This window comes from Sphaeramia orbicularis, chromosome 11 (assembly GCF_902148855.1).
Source record: "Sphaeramia orbicularis chromosome 11, fSphaOr1.1, whole genome shotgun sequence".
Lineage (NCBI taxonomy): Eukaryota > Metazoa > Chordata > Actinopteri > Kurtiformes > Apogonidae > Sphaeramia > Sphaeramia orbicularis.
This window is the reverse complement of record NC_043967.1, coordinates 20,468,088-20,488,510: the sequence shown is the minus strand read 5'-3', so window position 1 is coordinate 20,488,510 and position 20,423 is coordinate 20,468,088. Positions and strand designations below refer to the sequence as shown.

General features: G+C 35.3%; 1 protein-coding gene across 5 annotated transcripts in view; it reads right to left on the bottom strand.

The window, feature by feature from the left end:
• The window catches only part of thrb (thyroid hormone receptor beta), a 190,206-nt gene that overhangs the window by 8,049 nt on the left and 161,734 nt on the right, over positions 1-20,423 (bottom strand). For 2 of the 5 annotated variants that reach the window (XR_003936703.1, XM_030148141.1), the window contains exons 1-7: positions 9,571-10,599; positions 8,368-8,468; positions 8,121-8,268; positions 6,460-6,665; positions 5,370-5,456; positions 4,396-4,542; positions 3,426-3,684 (exon numbers count right to left, since the gene is read on the bottom strand). Coding sequence is in view for 4 of the 5 variants with exons in the window: in XM_030148141.1 (XP_030004001.1) it covers positions 3,426-3,684; positions 4,396-4,542; positions 5,370-5,456; positions 6,460-6,665; positions 8,121-8,268; positions 8,368-8,468; positions 9,571-9,913 (1,291 nt within the window). In the remaining variant the exon portion in view is untranslated. Of the gene's footprint in view, positions 1-3,425; positions 3,685-4,395; positions 4,543-5,369; positions 5,457-6,459; positions 6,666-8,120; positions 8,269-8,367; positions 8,469-9,570; positions 10,600-20,423 lie in introns of those variants that run through there. The other 3 variants (XM_030148144.1, XM_030148145.1, XM_030148143.1) reach the window with 2 other exon arrangements.

Genomic DNA, 20,423 nt, shown 5'->3' with positions numbered 1-20,423 from the left:
ACATTTCAAATGTCTATAAAAATATCAATTTTCTGTCAATTTACTTCAAACTTGGCGCATATATATAGAGGCAGTTCATATGCTGACATCAGCTGGATCGATGCCAAAATAAGCTATAATACGTGTGATGGGCGGGTTTTGTTGTGCCTGGCACCACTTGGTTGTGTTTTAAATGTATGTTTTCAGTATGATGTTTTATGCATGGTTTTAGTGTGGATGTATGGGTGAAACGTCTATTATCTGTAAATTCTGCTGCTTCTGTCTTGGCCACGGCACTCTTGCAAAAGATGCTTTTAATCTCAACGTGTCACTTTTTTGCTGGTTAAATAAAGGTTAATAAATGAATAAATACATAGATCATTAAGACAGCAGTATTCAAATAATCAGCAGAATAAAAACTAAACACAAAGGTGTTTGACATGATTTGAGATGATTCAGTAACTGTAGGTTTGTGCTCTTACGCTTCATTACTGTAGGTTGATGTAATAAGTAATAATAGTAAATATGCTACTTGTTTTATTCAAAAACACCACAAAATATGAGATATTTTCTATACAATACACAGTGGAGGGATGAAACATTGTTTTCTATCAGTCTTAGACATGGCAAAGATTAGCAACAACACTGATTTCTTTGCATTAGTAGTTTTTGTTCAGTGCAGGACCTTCATGGAAACGCTTACATTGAATGAACATTTTTTTTACTCACATGAAAAACACCAATGCAATGAAATCAATGTCATGCCTTCTTTCTGACATAATATCCAAGGCTCTATAGGCATGTATATGTACAGTATATATGTATACACCTGACATAATGGCTGACATAAGAACAATAGTTGCTATTATATATTTGTCTGCATATCATCTGTCAACCTATATTTTCTGATTTTATACAGTTTCCCAAAAGACTTATAATTTTTATACTTTTGCACAGTCCTCTCAGTTGCAGTGATTTGGGTCAAACTTGTATTGATCAGAGCCCAGCTTCTGTAAGCGTGTCAGTAAAGCAGACAGATGGGCGGGTGCACCCCACGTCATGTACATGTTTACATGTACAGCAGAGCAGTATTGATCTTCACTGAGGTGCTTGAGAATTGATTGATTGTAGCAGAGAAAAATTGTGGGTTTGGCTCCAAAACCAATCAATCCCGGACAAAGCTCCTTAGAATGATTATGCTGATTAAATGACTGGACCACACTTTGGTATGGATTTCACATCAGAAAATACACATGTACAATCTGTTCACTGCAGAAGGAAGACCTACGAAGTCCACAAGTGAATTTATGGACTTGATTGCTTTATTTTAGAGTAACTCTAAGTAAATCAGTAAAATGTTATCAGTGTTTATTGACTTGTCTAGTGATGACTGTCCACAAAATAACATAAATCATGTGAAAATACAGTCATTTTGGATACATCACTTTGCTGCACAATTGTTCTAGATAGAGAAAATACATTTAACACTATTCTGTAATGCTCTAATTAATATGTTGGGCATGACGTACTGTGAAAAACATGCCTATCTTCATCGTAATGTAAAATATACCAGTATTAATATATATAATTTTTCATGTTCTATCAGCATCAGCCTCATTGCTTATATTCTCTCCTGCTATTAAATACATTCTGATTAGTCACTGATAACACTCTGCTGTCTGTTAGTCCTGTACTACAGACTGTTGTTGTACTATAATGTAGAATCTGGAGATTATTTTGTTTAGAGGAAGAAACAGAATAATTTTTAAATCAGTCAAACCACTTTTACATGGATATTTTTTGTCTAAGTACATGAACAGACATATAATTAATTATAAGTCTGTTTTTTTTCACAGTTATGACTTACTGTACTGTTACTGAACAGTAGCTGTAAAGAGACATGACGACTATTAACTGTGGGTAAAACATTCCAACTTTACTGCATAAAAACTGACGGTCCACAGTTTAGTCGAGCTGACGTGACAAACGCAGTAACAATCCTCTTATGCTTATCTTACGCTCCAGTCCAGATTTTGCTTTGAAAAGAGAGCAGTGTTGTAAGTAACATTTTATTTTATTTTATTTTCTGTCTCTCATGTGTTAAAGGTTACACAGGAAAAGCTGTTCACATTGTGCTGTTGTTTTATTCATGCTGATTACATCAACAAAATGGCAGATATCAAGTAAAACTGCCAGAAAACTGTCAATATTTGGTCATTTTCCAATGCTAATATGCACTTCATGGACAAAATTATTGGGACAAGTTGAATTCAGGTCTTTCTTTTCTAATGGGTCTGGGATACACAACAATAATGACAAGTGTCATAATATAGTTTTATAGTTTTAGCCATCTATTTTCTTCACATCTCAGGAAGAAAAACATCCCATTAAACTTTAAGGAGATATTGATGTTTATAAATTAAATCAGGGTTTCTGCAGATATAAGGAAATCTAATTTAATGCTTTTTAATACCCGTTTTAATGCCACTTTAAACAAATTTAATGGCCATGTCCAACTGCAGATACAGTTTTATATATATTTTTATGACCGTTTACCATCGACAGGCTTTAACCAGGTTCTGAATAGTTCGTGCTCCAATCACTTCTGCTGAAACTTGCATTTTCCCATTTTTCCAACATTTGCGAGTATTCCCTCCACTCTTTCGCCACGGCATGAACAAGCTCACAGCACGTTGCATTCCAAGCATCCAGTGTTGTGACTTTGTGTATCGGCCATAAACAATAGACAATTGAAGGGTTCTTCCTGTCAATCATCACACTATACTTCTGATCAAAATTATTAAATGTTTATAAAACCAAAATAAATTGTGAATAACAATGCTTTTTTTTCTCCATCAAGTGTTTTTAATTTTTTAACGCCTCTGGACATCAAATTTAATGCTTTTTAATGCCTTGATTTTCACAAAATGTATTTAATGACTTTTAATGCTTTTTAATGACCTGCAGAAACCTTGTAAATGGACAAAAATATTGGGACACATCATAGTTACAGCTGTAAGATGTCCTGTTCATACTAATTTGAGATATAAACATCAATATTTACTTAACGTTTAATGGGATATGTGAAGACAGTAGATGGTTATTTTATTTACAGTCAGAGCCTGAAAAATATTTTAGAAATTAAAAAAAAAAAAATCAATATTGAGATAGATTAAGTAAAAACTATCTCTGAGGCATTTTGGAAGCAAAGAGAAGAATTAAAACCAAACTAACCAATGCAATGATATTTATCCCAATATAAAACTATATTATGACATTTGTCATTATTGTTTTGTATCCCAGAACCCTGTTAGAAAACAAACACCTGAATTCAACATGTCCCATTTGTCCATATAGTGTATTTAGGACTATAGTGTGACTGAGACCCCCTAATCCGACCCTAATCAGTGTTTCCATGTGTTGAATCCAGGTCGTCAGGCTCTTACCAGATGAAAGCAAGATGACAGCCTGCAGCAGAGCCACCTCGGAGTCATCCAAGTTAAAGGAGGACAGTGACACGCCAAGGTCAAAGATAGCATCCGACACTACGCCCAGGCCTCCATTTTTAAGCTGACCCCGGGTGACCGCCATTTCCCCATTGAGCGTGAGGGTCTCGCTCTCTGGATCGTAGCGAACGGCCGCTCGCAGTGACATGATCTCCATGCAACAGCCTTTCAACAGGATGATCTGGTCTTCACAAGGCAGCTGAAAAAGAGATAAACATTACAGGTAATTAGTTCATGAAGCAGATTGGAGAAGTGATCTGATGCAGGGACAGTCACCACTTGTCTTTGAAACACAGTTAAATAATAGAATTATTATAATGATATAATAAGAATAATTAGAATTAATAATTACATGTACATTTGTGAAGTAATTTGGGACATGCTCTTTTATTTAACCCTTCTATTTATTACACTGGAGCCAAAAACGGACTGAATGTCACAAAAAACTTCCATAAAATCACCATATATGAATATTTTTTAAAATTAAAAAATTAAATATTTTTTTGACATAAATGTCTTAAACCACTTCAACTTTGCCCAAAAGTTGAATAATTTTTTTTGAATTTTAACACTTTAAATGACAGTTTTAATACATATCACTAATTTGTTTGTATTTCTTTCATATATGCACTTTTTTTTTTTAAATAGAATTAATAATTGGGTGGTGGGGTCTTACTGAGAATAGAGCTTTGAAGCAATAACTGATTTCATTGCACTGGTATTTTTCATGTGAGTAAAAAAAAAGTCAACAAGAGGTCAGTTTTTGTCCATGTACAGAGGAACTGGACAATGAACACGGTCAGCCTGTGTCCACTGTGTCTGCAAACAGAAGTATCATGAACTCTTTTTCTCTATGTTGTACACCTACATTTTAATAAATAAAGTTTGGCAAATAGGCAAACACACTCACCTCACAAAACATAGGCAGTTTTTTGGCAAAGTCCACCACTCGGGTTATGGCAGGGGTGATAATTTTTGTAAACTGACTGAAGGCTTCTATATCCACTTTGTTTCCTTCAGGCGCATTTACCATGGACGCTTGACCAATATCCTCAGGCTGAAAGAACACACGTGAGGGTCAGTCTGTCAACAGGCTCCACATATAGATGCACTTTATACACAATTAGAAATTTGGTGTTGAATAAAGTTTTAGTTACACTGAATTTGCCAGCAACGCGATGTAATTATGTTGAAAATGATATCAATATAATTACATGTATTAAATTAATTCATTCCTTTAATATCCAGTACACTGATATTAATCCATAAAGACCCAATGTTACTTCTGTGGCAGTACAAAATACTTTTTCCACTATATGCAAATATTCTGAAGTGACTGATCACCATTTATTATTATATTATCCTCTGTATTTTTTGGGGTTTTTTTTCAGTCAAAATCATGTATTTTTCTCTTTAATTCACTGATCATGTAGATGTTCATAAAAGCTTGGACAAAAGTTGAGGGATATTATATCAAAAAGAGAAAATTCAAGAAATAGTGACTTTTTCTTCAAATACATCATTAACTGAACATAAAACCAAGTGTGTCCATCCACTGTCATTGATCCAACTCCATGGGTTTTACTAGTGAATCTGTGTTGTAGAAGATGACGGTGTTTCCACGGTAACTACAGAGTCTCTGAACATCCAAATGGGTCATATCTGATGACCATGAAAAGATGACAAACTGCATTTTACACCAATTATTTCAACATATTGATAGGTTTAGTGGATAGGAAGTTGTTAAACATTTTAGATCAGTAGGTGCTTTTGGTTGCCAGTGGCTGTTTGGGTCTTTATGGGTTAATCATGATGCTACACACTCAGAGGCCGCAGATGAAATGAATTAGATCAGAGTTAGTCACAGTTCAGTTTGTGTCTTACCTTAGCTTCCTTCACCCCCGCTGCACTCTGGTCAGAAGTATAGAATAAATTACATGTTATTTCATTAAGAAGCATAGCTTCCTCGACCTGTTGGATAATCAACAGGAATCGTGAAGTTTCAATGAAGAACCCGTGTCAAGCCAACTAAAAAGAAAACAAGTTAAAACTGAAGACAGATGAAAGAGTGTGCAGATAGAAGAACAGGTGAGGACAGAAATCAGATGGGTTTCTATGGTGACGATCAGACTCAGGACCGCGATGTCAAACAGGTCCTCAGACACACTCGAATGGGAGCAGATGACTAGCCGCAAACGATGTTTTTCTATGTCATTTTTAATCTTGACAAATTATCGATGAAAACATTCTGAATGTTAATATATAATCATTTAAAGCGACCAAAAATTTCGCAAATGTGCCGCCAACATTTCATGGTTTTATGTAAATTCTAAAGACGTGTTCACTGTTCAGCGCAAAACTTTTAATTGTAAGTAAGAGTATTGTAAGAGTATGAAACAAATGTTAGTGCTCTGACTGATGGTGCCACAGAAACCCAAGCTAAAGTCAACAGTAGAGACATACTTTCAATCTGGACAGAAAAGAAAGCAAAATTAGTCAAAATAAAGGTGAGGCGTGAAATCAAAAGCTACAAACACAAAGAGAGAGATAAATGAAAAGCACGAAAAAAGCGAGTTATTAGTATTAGTGATTAAGAATCATTGCTTTGTCAAGACACGGAAAAAATAAAGACAAGAATAAGATGTTCCATTATAAATTAGTGCTGCTGCGTTGAGGAACACACTTTTCTCCATCGTCCAGCTAATTCTCCCCACTCTACAAGGAGATACAAAAAAACACATGGAGATATTAACACAGGGAACAGTGGAACAGTGGTTGAGGTGGAGGAGATGGGGCGCGACGTGAAAGGGGTCTGGGAGGGGGAGAGGGGAGAGGGAAGGGTGGGGGTAGACGGGGATGGATGGATGAAGGGAAGGGGGGGGGGGGGCGGGTAGATGTGGATATGACAGGGAAATCAATACAATGAAGGCTGTGGTGAAGACCGAGGAGGAGGAGGAGGAAGAGGATATCTCACCAGGAATTTCCGCTTCTGCTTCCAGTGGTTGCCCTGTGCGTTGGTGGCCATGTGGGCCTCGGTCACCATGCGGATCAGGTCCCACTCCTCCTGGGTGGGCTCCAGCCGGTCCCACACCGTCTTCTGCAGCTCCTCCTTCCGACGGCGCTCCCGGTTCTCCTCGATTAGCTTCCGCTTGGCCAGCCTCTTGCTGTCGTCCAACACCACTGTAGAGGGGGGGGGGGGGGGGGGGGGGGGGGTCCAGAGGAGGGAGGGGAGGGTGTGTGTATGTGTGTGTGTGTTTATGGGGGGGATGGGGGTGGAGTGGGTGACAATGAGAGTTGACAAGAATCAGGATGAGGATCAGAGGTTAATGAGTCAGAATGTAACTGTGATACTTCACATTAGGAGCTGCTTTTATAGTATTCTTCTGTGATGAATTTTAATGAGTCTATTGTACAAGTAACTCTTTACCTGTGATTTAATTCATGTTTATTTCACCATTAATGAAACTGATTCTAACTGTAAAAACTGATTTAATGAGGACATTTAAAAAAAAAAAAAATAAAACAGGCTCAAAATGAAATAAATCAATAAATAAAGTACAATAATTACTGCACCACAAACTATAACAAGTACAAATAACATTTATTAATTTTTACCCCAGCGTTAATGGTTCATGAATTTGCACCACATGGGATATTTAATAAGGAATGTTTTTGTAAACCACATTCTTTCATCTTTCCATTTCAGCTTCTACAAACTCAAAATCAGAAAAACACGAAATAAAAACTACTCTGAGAAAAAGCAGTTTAAAGCAAATAAAAGAGAACAGCTCTGGGAAATGAATATTATTTTTCTTCTGATTAGAAAAACAATCTTCTCAAGCATGTTTTTCATCAGAAAACTATTCTCATTTTAAGGAGATATATTGAACTTGGTCTAAATAAGATATTGCAGCAAATACTTAACCAGCAACAAAACAAAACAATGGATTATATCAAATCCAAACAGAGAAAAATTATTTTTTTCCATTTTAAAAGGAAGACCACTTTGTATGGATGTTTGTAATTATTATAACTTGCTTAATTTTTGTGGGGGCATTTTTTGTTCTGATTTCAGTGGCTGGAATTTTAGACTAATCTGAAGAAAATGTACTTACCCTATTGGCAGAATACAAGCCTGTCTGGTTATATAGAAGATAATTCAGCTTCATTCTACTAGGTCTTTACTGGCAGTATAAACCAAAATCTGAACCTGAATTTTACACCAGAGAAAAAAAAACAAACAACTAACGACGAATATAGAGATATTCCCTTGATAACAGAAAGTATTTCAACCACTGCATCATTAAAATCAACTTATCTCTTGTTTTATTATTTGTGCAAGGCCTCCAACTAAAGACTATTTGTATAATATGATATGTTTTAGTCATTAAATGAAGAATAATTTCAATAGATTTTTTGTAAATGATGTATGTCCTTGAGTCACAGTGCAAAGCTTTGGAGCTATTTAATTATATGACAATAAGAAAGTTGAAAAATAGCTGAAAAAAGTCATCAAAATTAGAGCCTTTTCACTTTTTGTTGACTGAATCATTGAGGCCAAATGTGATGTTACAGATCGAGAAGATGACAAAATAATAAAAATACACTAAAAACACATTTAGGCGTAACACTCACAGTCGGTCGCCATTCCCACCGCGATGCACTTCTTGAAGCGACATTCCTGGCACTGGTTTCTGGTCACTTTGTCAATGACGCATTTCCCCTCATATTTACAGGCGTAGGTTGGGTTGAGATTTTTCTGGATCGTCCTCCTGAAGAAACCCTGAAGGACAGACAGATGATCACAGATGCTCCGAACCACCATCATCAAATAATACAATGAAACAGCAGCGTCACAACAGCGTTAATACTTGTGTGTTACCTTGCAACCTTCGCATGTAATGCAGCGATAGTGGTAGCCTGTAGCTTTGTCCCCGCACACTACACATAGCTCATCCTTGTCTAGGTAACTTGGTATGTACCCTGGAGAGAAGAGCAAACGCTTAATGTCACGTTTAGAAAAGACTGCAGAATTGATGCTGTAAAGCAGGGTGTCGACAGGTACCGCACAGTTACATTTAATGCTTTTTTATTACATTAATCTTTTTTTTTTTTTTTTGGTTTAATCATCTTTTTCTCTGTAAAGCACTGAAAAAAAAAGATTATACGTGGTTTACTTGGAAACATTAGAGTCAGTTAGGTTAATCTATATATTGGACACAGGAAATGCAAAGTAAATAGATAGAATTAAGCTCAGTGGAAAGATTCGGAGCATCACAAACTGAATCCCAAAGAGGTTGAATCACAAAATAAAATAAATGAAAATGTTTGTGGCGACACTATTTCACAATTTCCATTGCCTAATAATGACCGGTAGACACACTGTAAACTATTTAATAGAGTATTGTACATTAAGCAGCAGTTAGTATAAATTCATTTTAGCATTAAATGCTTGTTATTTGGACAGAATTAGAAGAAATCCATGAATAGAACAGCTACGTTTACAGTTTGACTGGAGTTTTTCACTGAAACAGCTTCAAGGAGGTTTAGAAGTCGTCTGATGGTTCCACGTCCAACATCCAACATTAAGTGTTTATTTAACAGTTAACAGTCTGTCTTAACACCTGTCCCATTTTCGGACTCAGCCTAATGACTTCAGCGCCCTGACCTCTGGCAGACGTCAATACCAGAGGTCAACAAGCTGATCAATACTTTTTTTTTTGGGTTTGTGAAGAAAGCAATTCATTCTGCATGAGCCTTCTGTTGTCTTCACATTAATCAATAACCCCTCACCCCCCCACACACATACACACACACACACTCCGGCCACCACATGATGCCTTAAGTCTTCAATCGAAAATCCCAGACATCCTCGATTAGTTGATCAAAGAGGAGCCATCGTTGCATACAAACCCCTCGAGAATATTCACAAATCCACTGAGACGAAGGCGAATCAGGTGTAGACATCAGTACGTTCAGATCTCTACAGACGACGTAGCCCTCCTGTCGACTCACAAACGACTTTTCACCAACAACAACAACAACAAACGGTCAAAGCCGGTTCACTCAGACCTGGACGTCGTACCTTTCCTGTGTGGACCCTGCATCCACTGAAGGTGTGAAAAGTCAGCTTTAATCTCTTGGAAATACTCAGGCTGATGGTGGAAATGACTAAGCGGGATGTCCATGCTGCAGAACTCGCTCTTAAAAACCGGTGGAGCACCGGCATAGGAGCAGGAGTAGTGCTGAGTGGGGGCCCACACCTGCTCCTCACAGGGTGGGTGGTGGTGCAGCGGTTGGGTTTCACAGAGTCCGTACCCGGGTCCGTCACATTGGTACATACAGTGGTCTCCACCGCCCTGAACAGTATACCCACCCACCGCTGTGTGGGGCATCTCATACATATCCGGTATACAGTAGTTCATCATGGAGACACGGAAAACAACCGCAAAAACCTTCAAGTCGTCAGGTTGGAAAGTCAAAGATCCTAGAAACAAAAAAACACGTGGCCACTCCCACAAGACTGAGATGTTTCTTGGCCTAAAATAGACAAAAAGAAATCCAGAGATCTTGACCCTACGTGGAGACGCACCGACCTTTTATCCAGCAAATCCACAGCCCACAGATAACTTCTATCAACTGCCCCACCCGCTGCCACCCAGTCGAATTGAGAAGCAGAGATTTATGACGGCGGTGAGCTCTAATCTTACACCCCGCAAATCCTCGATGTACCACAGACATTAGCTGCGCCACAGATTAAGACCTTGTGTGTTGCACCTGCAGGAAGAACCACTTATTGAGAATTGGCCAGTGGTAAACAATCAAAGAATGGGAGAAAAAAGAAGTTCTGCGAGGACTCTGAGAGGGGAAAAACCCAACTGGAGTTCGTTAACAGCTTCTATGAGAACTAATACGGTTCCTAATACTTCCACCTTTAACCTTGGTGCATTAACCGCTTGCGTCTTATCCCACTGGTTCTCCCTACAGAATCCGCATATGAACTCACTTAGCTCAGAGTGGAGAATTATTCCTGCCAACTATTTAGACAATATTGACACTAAGAAGGTTTTAACACCGTTTTTTGTTTTGCACACATAACACTAGCCTCTTGATGTCTAGAATTATGAGCTTAACCCTGTACAGGGCACTCAGAAATACTCTGGAATTCAAAATTTCAACCTTAGTCTGTTATTGGAGGACTTTACAAAACTTTATTACTTTTGTGAAATCTTTTAAAAATTTTTGTTGTCATGTAGAAAACCATATTGGGTTCCATGCCCATTAAGTGGCAAAAAAAAAAAAAAAAAAAAAAAATCCAAGAAGTATATACAGGGTGTCCCATAAGTCTCCATACATAGGAGACATAATACATATGGTTCTGACATGTATTTCTTTATATTTCTTCAGCAGTGGAGGACACGCGGAGGAAATGGAGGAAATGTGTGGAGGAAATGTGTTCCCGACAAAATGGCAGTCATATAGAGCATATTATATAAATAAAAATGGTTTATGTCAAGAAACGTTTATTTTTCCTATGTATGGAGACTTATGGGACACCCTGTATATATAAAAAAACAAGAAAAACACATGTAAGATGAAAGGAGCATGTATTTTAGAACATTAGACCCACATAAGTGCTGATCCCGACCCCTGTCCACATCCACATTATCCCTTTGAACATCATTCCTTACATTAGTACCATTACTTCATGGTACCTAACAAAGCAGGTACACTCACTGTTCATGCAGAAGTGGATCTTACAGACCCAGTAGACCACATTGGACCTGAGATTGTTGACTCACTGTAACTGTTGCTGTCACTGTCTTGTAATGTGTCCAGAAATTACCAAAAATAGTCGTCACTTGCCTAATAAAGGGTTAACAATAATAACTCAATTACAACATGAGCTAAAAAAGCAACAAAAAAAAAGGTTTTAATGATGTTGCCAGTGACACTGTTCAAATAAGTAATGATGAAGCTCTAAAATCAATACCACACAACGACTGACACATTGCGTGATGTTTCAGATAATACAGCGGCGATGCTCAGCTCTATTGATTAGGCTCCCTGTTCAATAAAGATGGGATAAGCCTTATGCTGAGGAGGACTATCTGCACGGATTCAGGTCTTTCACCCAATCGATGACATTTATTCAGACTCTGATGCCACGTGTTGTCACGTATAGTAGAGGACAGATCAAGAAATATGAGTACTATGTGTAAAAAAAATAGATAAACAAAGCATAAGTTCCAGATTGTTGGTCATTTGTGTGAATTTAAATGTATAAAAAAAACAACTAATGAATCAAACTAAATTTAACTGTTACATGATTTCAATATGTTTTTCTATTCCACTTTTATTTACAGTGAATAACATGTTATTGAGAGCATGAGTGTGAAGGTGATCATTTATTTACATATTAAATTTAAAGACAAACTATACAAATGATGGAATGACAGATTAAATGTATAGTTTTTGTTATCGTAGTACTCTCTATCAGCACTTTGTCACTAGTAATTATAATTTTAAAAAGCAGGTTTTCAGAGGACTGTGGCCTTTTTACTCATATACAAACACTTTCTACTTTCTTTATAAAATGATACAAACAAAGAAGAGTAAAATGTACTCATGAACAGATATGGAAATAATCATTAACCTCCTGAGACCCAGCAATGTATTTTTGTAGGGGTTAAGAGTTTCACAGCTTTATTGAAAACAAACAAACAAACAAACAAAACACTGTCCACTGCAAAGGACATTCCAAGAAAATTTTAAAAGGCAATTATTTCATGTAAAAAAGCCAAAACCTGTACTTTCTTGGGAAGTTAATGAGCCTGGAATTCTCTGTAGAAGTAATATAAATCATATGTCTAACAATAATAATAATAATCAATAAAACAAATGTGTATTGTTCTTGAAACATAAATTGTTTTTATAACATGTTTTTATTAAAGCTGAAAAATACAAAAATTATAATTAAACTTATAAATGAGCACTTGTAAATTCAATATAATAAAGTACATTATTAGTATTACATTATAGTAGGTAAATGAAAGACTTACATAAAAGATACATTTATCAAGCTTTCACACCTCACAGTATTATCCATCCAAAATGAAAGAAACCTGTTTGGTTCATTGTCACTATTAACTCCTTTCAGATATTTTTTTATTTATATGTTACTTGTTATTGAAAAACCTGTCTCTTCATATATATATATATATATATATATATAGCTTATTTCATTACAGTTGATTTGTAAAGCAAGCATATCATGTTTTTTTGCCAGATTTTGACTGACATTTGTCACAATTATGACTCATGTTGACTTTTAACAACTTATTTGCAGTGATCTAATAATTATTTCAAAGTCGTTCATTAGATGTGGATGATGCTACACACAGACAGTCATACTGGTGACCATTCATAGTTAATGGTACATTTTATATTTATTTTTCTTACAATTTTTTATCATTTGTGTTATTGTGTTGATTTTATTTGCATTAATGTTCAACCTTACAGGGATATTTTACAATCATAAATACAAGCTACTACATATTTACCCATAAAATTGTGATAATTTTGTTTTCGGACACATTTATTTCATGAAAATAGATACAAATATTCTATTCCAACTTAATTTGCATCAGTGTATTAGCATTTTTAGTCCTGTTCGTGACGCTTTTTTTCTTTTTTTATCCCCTTAACATCACAAAACACCTCCTACAAGGACACGTTATAATCAGTCTGACACGGAGATGAGTCTGAAACATGTCACTGCGTGACCACATGGCAATGTCTGAGCAAAGATGCGTGCTTTTTTGGCTTTAAAATCCCTGCTGCTTGTACTTATGTGAACTTTGGGTCGCAGACGGTCTTGCACGCTTGTGTTCACGAAAAAGAGACGATCAATACAGTTGGTGTACAGGATTATGTAGAAATGTAGATAATCTGGCTCCTTTGTACAATTTAGTCTGCTACTAGATGGCTTTTATTGTATTATTTATTACCATAGTTACAGCACTTTATCTCTGAGGTTTTTTCTATTACATCACTTAATATAGAGTGTTATCGTACTGTCAGAAAGATGAAATACAAGACTATTAAATCAACAATAAAATTTTAAGTTTGATAAATTCTCCCTGATTTTGATTTAGTTTTAAAGTTCTACAAGCTGAAACAACATGAGACTGAATGAGAAACTGATAAATGAGCACTTGGAAAGTAAATATGATGAAGTATTAACAATATCTACGTAGTTATGTTTCTGTTTCCAGCATTTTTTTGCCAGAAAAAAAAAAAATCATGAAATAACCCCACTCATGTACTCCTACATTTCAGTGTTTTTTCGACAATTAAAAAAAAAAATGCAATGGAAAAGTAAATATCATATAGGTAAGAATATGTCATCTGAAATTCTATTTAATCTGTATTATTTTCTATATCATAAAGGTACATTTCCCAGACCTTTGCCTCTAAAATGACTGGGCCTGTTTGGGCTGCTGTTAAGCCTATAATACAGGTTGAAAACATAAGATTAAAAGCCGTCAAAGTGATTACGCGCCCAGATGTAAAATGACACCTAACATGACTTAAAGGTGTCATCTGACTCATGTTAGGGTGACATGTCTGAATGTGGAGCCCTGCTTGTTTAATCTCATTACATGTGGAGCTCCAGGCACTCTCAGTTACACATCTCTGACTTGTTGAATGTAGACATATTTTTATTTTTTTATACTGCAAAAACACTTTCATCTTTAAGACTTGTTTACATATGCAACCTAGAAAGGAAAAATGAACAAATGTATTTTAAGTTGTTGAGTCCAGAGTGACATTTTTAGTTGTGTTTTGACCATTTCAACAATCGAAATGATATTAATAGGTTCCAGGGTATCTTGAGGAAGACTAATTTATCACTTTTTAAGATAGGACACTCTTAATTTTTAATTAACCCATAAGGACCCAGTGTGACTTTTGTGGCAGTTTCCAAATTAATTTTTCTCTCTATTAACCTTTATAAATTGATTTATCACTATTTATTAAAGTATTATCCTCTGCATTTTGCATTTTCTCCAGTGAAAATCATCTATTTCTATTTTTGATTGACTCATCATGTAAATGTTCATAAAAGCTCAGAGTAATTTCAAAAGTTATTGTATCAAAACAGAAAAAAACTGAAGAAAAGGTGACTTTTTCTGTAAAATCTATCATTAACTGAACATAAATCAGGTCTATCCACTGTCATTGATCCAACTCCATGGGTTTTACTGGTGAATGAATATTGTAGAAAATGATGGTGTTTCCACGGTAACTAGCCTCTGAACGTCCAAATGGAGCATATCTAATGACCATGAAAAGATGATAAACTGCATTTTACACCAATTATTTATATGTGTTAATAGGATTAGTGGAGCAACAGTTTAAATCAGTAGATGCTTTTGGTCACCGGTTGATGTCTGTTTTTTTATGGGTTAAGACAGTAATTATTTGTTTGATTTTTTTATCACAATAAGACTTTCCTGGTTAAATAAAGGTTAAAATAAATAAAAAGACGTCTTCGGTTAAATTGAAGACCTTACCTCATACCTCATAGTTATTGTCTTGAACCATCATAACCATGTTTTAATCCAGCTAGTGTTACATTTCCGTTTCTCTGTGACTAATGTGTCTGATGAAGCTGCTAAAGCTCATACCTGAACCACTCATTCCCATCTCAGTTATGAAAAAAATTATCAACACTCACTACAAAGATTCCAAAACAAATATAGTGATATTATTTATTGTGTCTGTGGGATGTTTAAGACTTTTGAGTGTAAGATTTAAGGATTAATTATCAATTTTAAGGATAATGAAGGACTTAATTTAGGACAATGACATTTAAGACTTTATAAGGATCTGTGGACACACTGTGATGACATCAGAAACACAGGAAGCAGAGGACATTTGACTTTTCTTCTAATTACTAACAATGAGTCTATGATCAAAACTGTTCAGAGTTATGACTTATAACACAAGGTAAAGTGCAAATAAGTCAGTTATATTTATTTACTCAAAGACATAACTATATAGATGAACTTCATTGATCTCCAGGGAGAAATTTACTCCCATATTCAACTCAGTAACAAAAAAAAAAAAAAAAAAAAAAGAATGAATCACTATACTGAAGTTTTAAGATAAAAAAAGTGCTAAAAATAAAGTAGTAAGAAAGAAAGACAGAAAAAAAGAAACCTATGTACAAATGACTGAATAAATAGTTTTAATAGAAAATGATAAATTTAACAGACATGTGCATTGACCCCAGATCAGCTGATCATTTCCTTGTTCTTTATTATCACTGATATGAAATTCAGGGGCAACTACAGGATAAAGACAAACATTTATCACTAAGAATAAAAAGCATTCTCAAACACGACAAACACATAAGTTCATAGAAACACTGACAGAGTTAAATGACAACGCAGCCTTTACCATCCTCAGAGCCACATGGGGATGTTAAAGTTATACTAATGCACCTAGTTAAATAAAATGTCAATAAACTGACATTTCAGAAGAAAAATAAATGCAATTGTAATCTTACTAAATGTTTTATGTAGTGTGATCTTGTAAGTTAATAATAAGCTGAGATGTAATATTGTAGAAATTCTTTTTATTTAGTTCCAAATTCTAATATTTTAACAATTGTATGCCTGTTACCAAATATTTGCGTAACATTGTGTGTAATGCATACGTATAAATGATAAGTTGAGGCATAATATTGTTAAAATTGCACGTATTTTTCTTGAAATATCAGTTTTTTCAGGTTATTCACATTTTTTTGTGAAAGGATGGTTTGTAAATGTAAATATTTTCAGAATTTAATGTTTGCATTGCACTAAAACAGAGAAAAACTTAAAGTTGTCATTAATCATAGGTCATTATACTATTAATTTACTGGTCTGGTCCATTTGAGGTCAAAGTGGGCTGAATACACTAATCTACAAGAAAAATACTTCCAGAATAAAAGTCGTGACATTTTACCATGTGTGTCACTGATAAAAAAAAAAAAAAAAAAATCCAGTCATGAATGTTGTTTGGCTGAAGTTTCCAAGATACAGTCTTTGGTCAAAATGTGAAATTGGAGAATTAATGAGAGAATGGGTTTTACCCCAAAGGAATATTTATCTCTGAACTACCCAGACCTACTTCAAAACACTGTCTGCACATGACAATACATTCACTTTACAGGTTCTATCTAGTGGAAGATTTATAAATCTATTGTATAAATGCACATAAACCAATATATATGTATAATGACACTTATCTATCATATACATTGAAAACATCAGCAAAGCAGCACTTTTGTCATTTGTTTTCCAATTAATCTTATTAAAATACATAACATTTAGCACATTTAATCTCTGTGGCAGATAATTTCTAAAAAAAAATTGTGGACAGTAATATGGGACCTGAAGGAAAATGAGTTTGACGTCTTTAAGTCTCAACAACAGCCTTGAGTCTCCCAGCATTCCACCTGCACCCACACTCATATATTGTTAATTTGGATCCGCTCTATTCTTTGGCAAACACTCAGACTGAGTAAGTGATTTAGTAAAGACAGGTGTCATGGAAAGATCAACTAGTTAAGCCAACGTTAAACACAGATACACACTGTTGGCATCAGAGTTTTCCTTATTGTTAATCACCTGATTTTTACTCCTCCCCCCAAAGGGGAGGGAAGGGGTATTGTGTTTGGTTCGGTTTGTTTGTTTGTTTGTTAACACTCTAGCAGCAAAAATATTGGTTGAATTCATATCAAATTGGGTTTATAGATTACCAGTGACCCAGAATAGATGTCATTACATTTTGGGAAAAGTATATCAAAGTAAAAAAAAAAATTATGAATTTTTAAAATGTTTTTTCCCATTTGCTTATAATGGGTGAAATTTCACATGTCTGTAGCAGCAAAACTATTACTTGAATTCATACCAAACTTAATTTATACATTGCCAGTGACCCAGAATATATCTCATTACATTTTGGGAACAGTAGGTCAAAGTTTAAATTTTTTATGAATTTTTAAAATCTTTTTTTTTCCCCCCATTTACTTATAATGGGCGAAATTTCACATGTCTGTAGCAGCAAAACTATTAGTGGAATGCATACCAAATTTGGTTTATAGTTTTCCAGTGATGCAGAATACGTGTGGTTACATTTTGGGAAAAGTAGGTCAAAGTTCACAATTTTTATGAATTTAAAAAAAAAAAAAATTCCTCCCATTTACTTATAGTGGGCCAAATTTAAAATGTCTGAAAAAGCACCAATTTTGTTACAATTTACTTCAAACTTGGCACATATATAGAGGCAGTTGATATGCTGACATCACCACATGCATAGACATGATGACATCAGCTGGATCGATGCCAAAATAAGCTACCATAAGTGTGAGGGGCAGGTTTTTTTTTTTTTTTTTATTATTATTGTTTGTTTTGTTTTATAAATGTGTTTTCATGTGCATTGTGACAGATTTCAGCATCATAAAAAATAAAAAAAAAAATGCGCACAATTTTAACATACACTGATCTTTAATTACATTCTAATAATACTATCTAATATTATCCCCACAAAATACTGCAATCAGATCAGTCTTGTGGTTTATTTCTGTATTTGCTGTAGAATAACAAAGACAATGATCAGTGCCGCGCTCATACATTCTGTCCAGATGAACTGTTAAAAAGGCTTAACTCAGGATTACTCCGTCCATTAATGTAATATGTGTGAGTGTGTGACAAGTTGATGTGATCAACATGCAGCAGCTGTTAAGAGCCAGGCCCTGCGAGGCAAATCAGCTTTCACAGAAGGCTTGATACCAGTTTAACTTTTTAGATGAGGTGACGTCCTTGCCATGGACTAATCTTGTTTGGAGTTTCTTAAATGACTGTGGAAGGCGCGGCGAGCGTTCGATCGGACGGCGCGGCGCCCGTCAATACTGAAACAATCTGGTGTCTGAGTGGGTTTTTTTTCCTTCTGAGGTTTAATATTTTAATTACCGCCTGCGTTGGTACCATTTGTGTCTATTTGTGTCACATATTTTATCTAGATTCATTTCTTTTCCTTTCTTTTACTAGAGGCACAACACAGATTTCCATTTCCTTCAGTCTAATTATATCTATTTTTTTTCCCGTACACTTACATGTCCAGATTGAATCATTCCTTAATCAATGTTCAAGACGCCTGAAGCTGCAATAAAATCAATGTCTTGTCCTTATTATACAGCAATTTATATTACGCAGCTTTGACCAATTATCTCTGTAAGGAGCCTTTTCCGAAGAGCATTCTTAAATCAATACTTTTAGTCAAATGATTGATTTATTTATTGATTTAATGAGAAAAAATGGGTTTCTGTACAGCCAGTTGGTGCCAAATAAACCTCTTCAGGATCATTCTGCTGGGTTTTATTTAGCAACTGAACTCACTGTACTTTATCGACATCTTACATAATAGTCATTAGTGGCCTATTTGCAATTTTTGCAAGCTTTTTTTTTTTTTTTTTATATTTTTTTTTACATAAGTGAATGCAGCTTTGATACAGCCATAGACATTTTAATATTCACATGAGACTATTTCTCATATTTTATTGCTTTCAAGTAGCTGTTAATACTTTAATTCAGTCATTATAGCAAAAAGAGGAAAAATAAAAACAGCGTGTACATTTCAATTTTTCTAACATTTTTCACTCACCCCTCTCTTTTCTTTCAAACTCAGAATAACAAAAGTCAGATGAAAACGTTGCGCTTCCTCTGCAGAATAATGCCAAGTACCCTCATAAATCCCCATGGAATAAAACCATCTTGTGTGTCTTAGTCCAGACATTCCTGACATGTGAATATCTATTTCTGTATTTCCTCCCTGCACTCTTTTCTCTCCTGTTGCCTTACAGTTTCTCCGCCGATGCCACAATGTGCTGTGGTCGGGCTTCTACACATATGTATGCCCTCCCTGATTGATTACTGGAGTTCAAGGCCGGTCATGAACAATTTTTGGATGTAAGGAATCTCATTTACCCCCGAGGCCCTCAATTAACGCGAACCCTTGAGCCAGATGTCCCCGGCTACTCCGCGTTACCTGAGGAGGACACATTAGTGGGTGAATATTCAGGCTAAGCTCAGGGGAACAACAGAAGGCTCCCATCGCTAAAGGTTCAAGTTAGAAAGGATTAACCCAAACCTCTAGTGTGTGACTTTTATTTGTTTTATCTTCTGGTTGTGTTTTTAGATGCTGTTTATCCTATTACTGTGTATCCCCTTTTTTAGTTTTAGTATATCTTGTATTTATTCTTATTTTACTAGTTTTAGTATATCTTGTTTTGGGATCTGCAGATTTGTGCAGCACTTTCGTTTACATGTTCTATATAAATAAATTTGACCTTGACCTCAAAACAAAGGTCACGTCTGTTTTGGATTGATTTAGGCTTTCCTGAAAAAGTGAACAATGATTCAACTGTATTGAATGAGACATTTTATGCCATGGAGCACCTGCAAAAAACAAAACAAAACAAGTGGTTCCAGGCACAACAAACCCCACCTTGCACGTATTGTAATTTATTTTGGCATCGATCCAGCTGATGTCATCATGTCTATGCCTGTGCAGATGTCAGCATTAACAAATTTTGCCCATTATAAGTAAATAGAAAAAAAAGGTTTTAAAAATTCATCACAAATTTTAACTTTGACCTACTTTTATCAAAGTGTAACCCGATCTATTCTAGGTCACTGGCAATCTCTAAACCCAAGTTGGTGTGAATTCAACCAATAGTTTTGCCGCTAAAGTATTCACCAACAAACAAACAAAACAAAACCAAAATCAAGTGGTGCCAGGCATAACAAACCCTGCCCCTTGCACATATTTTGCCCATTTTAAGTAAATGGGAAGATTTTAAAAATTCATAAAAATTTTTAACTT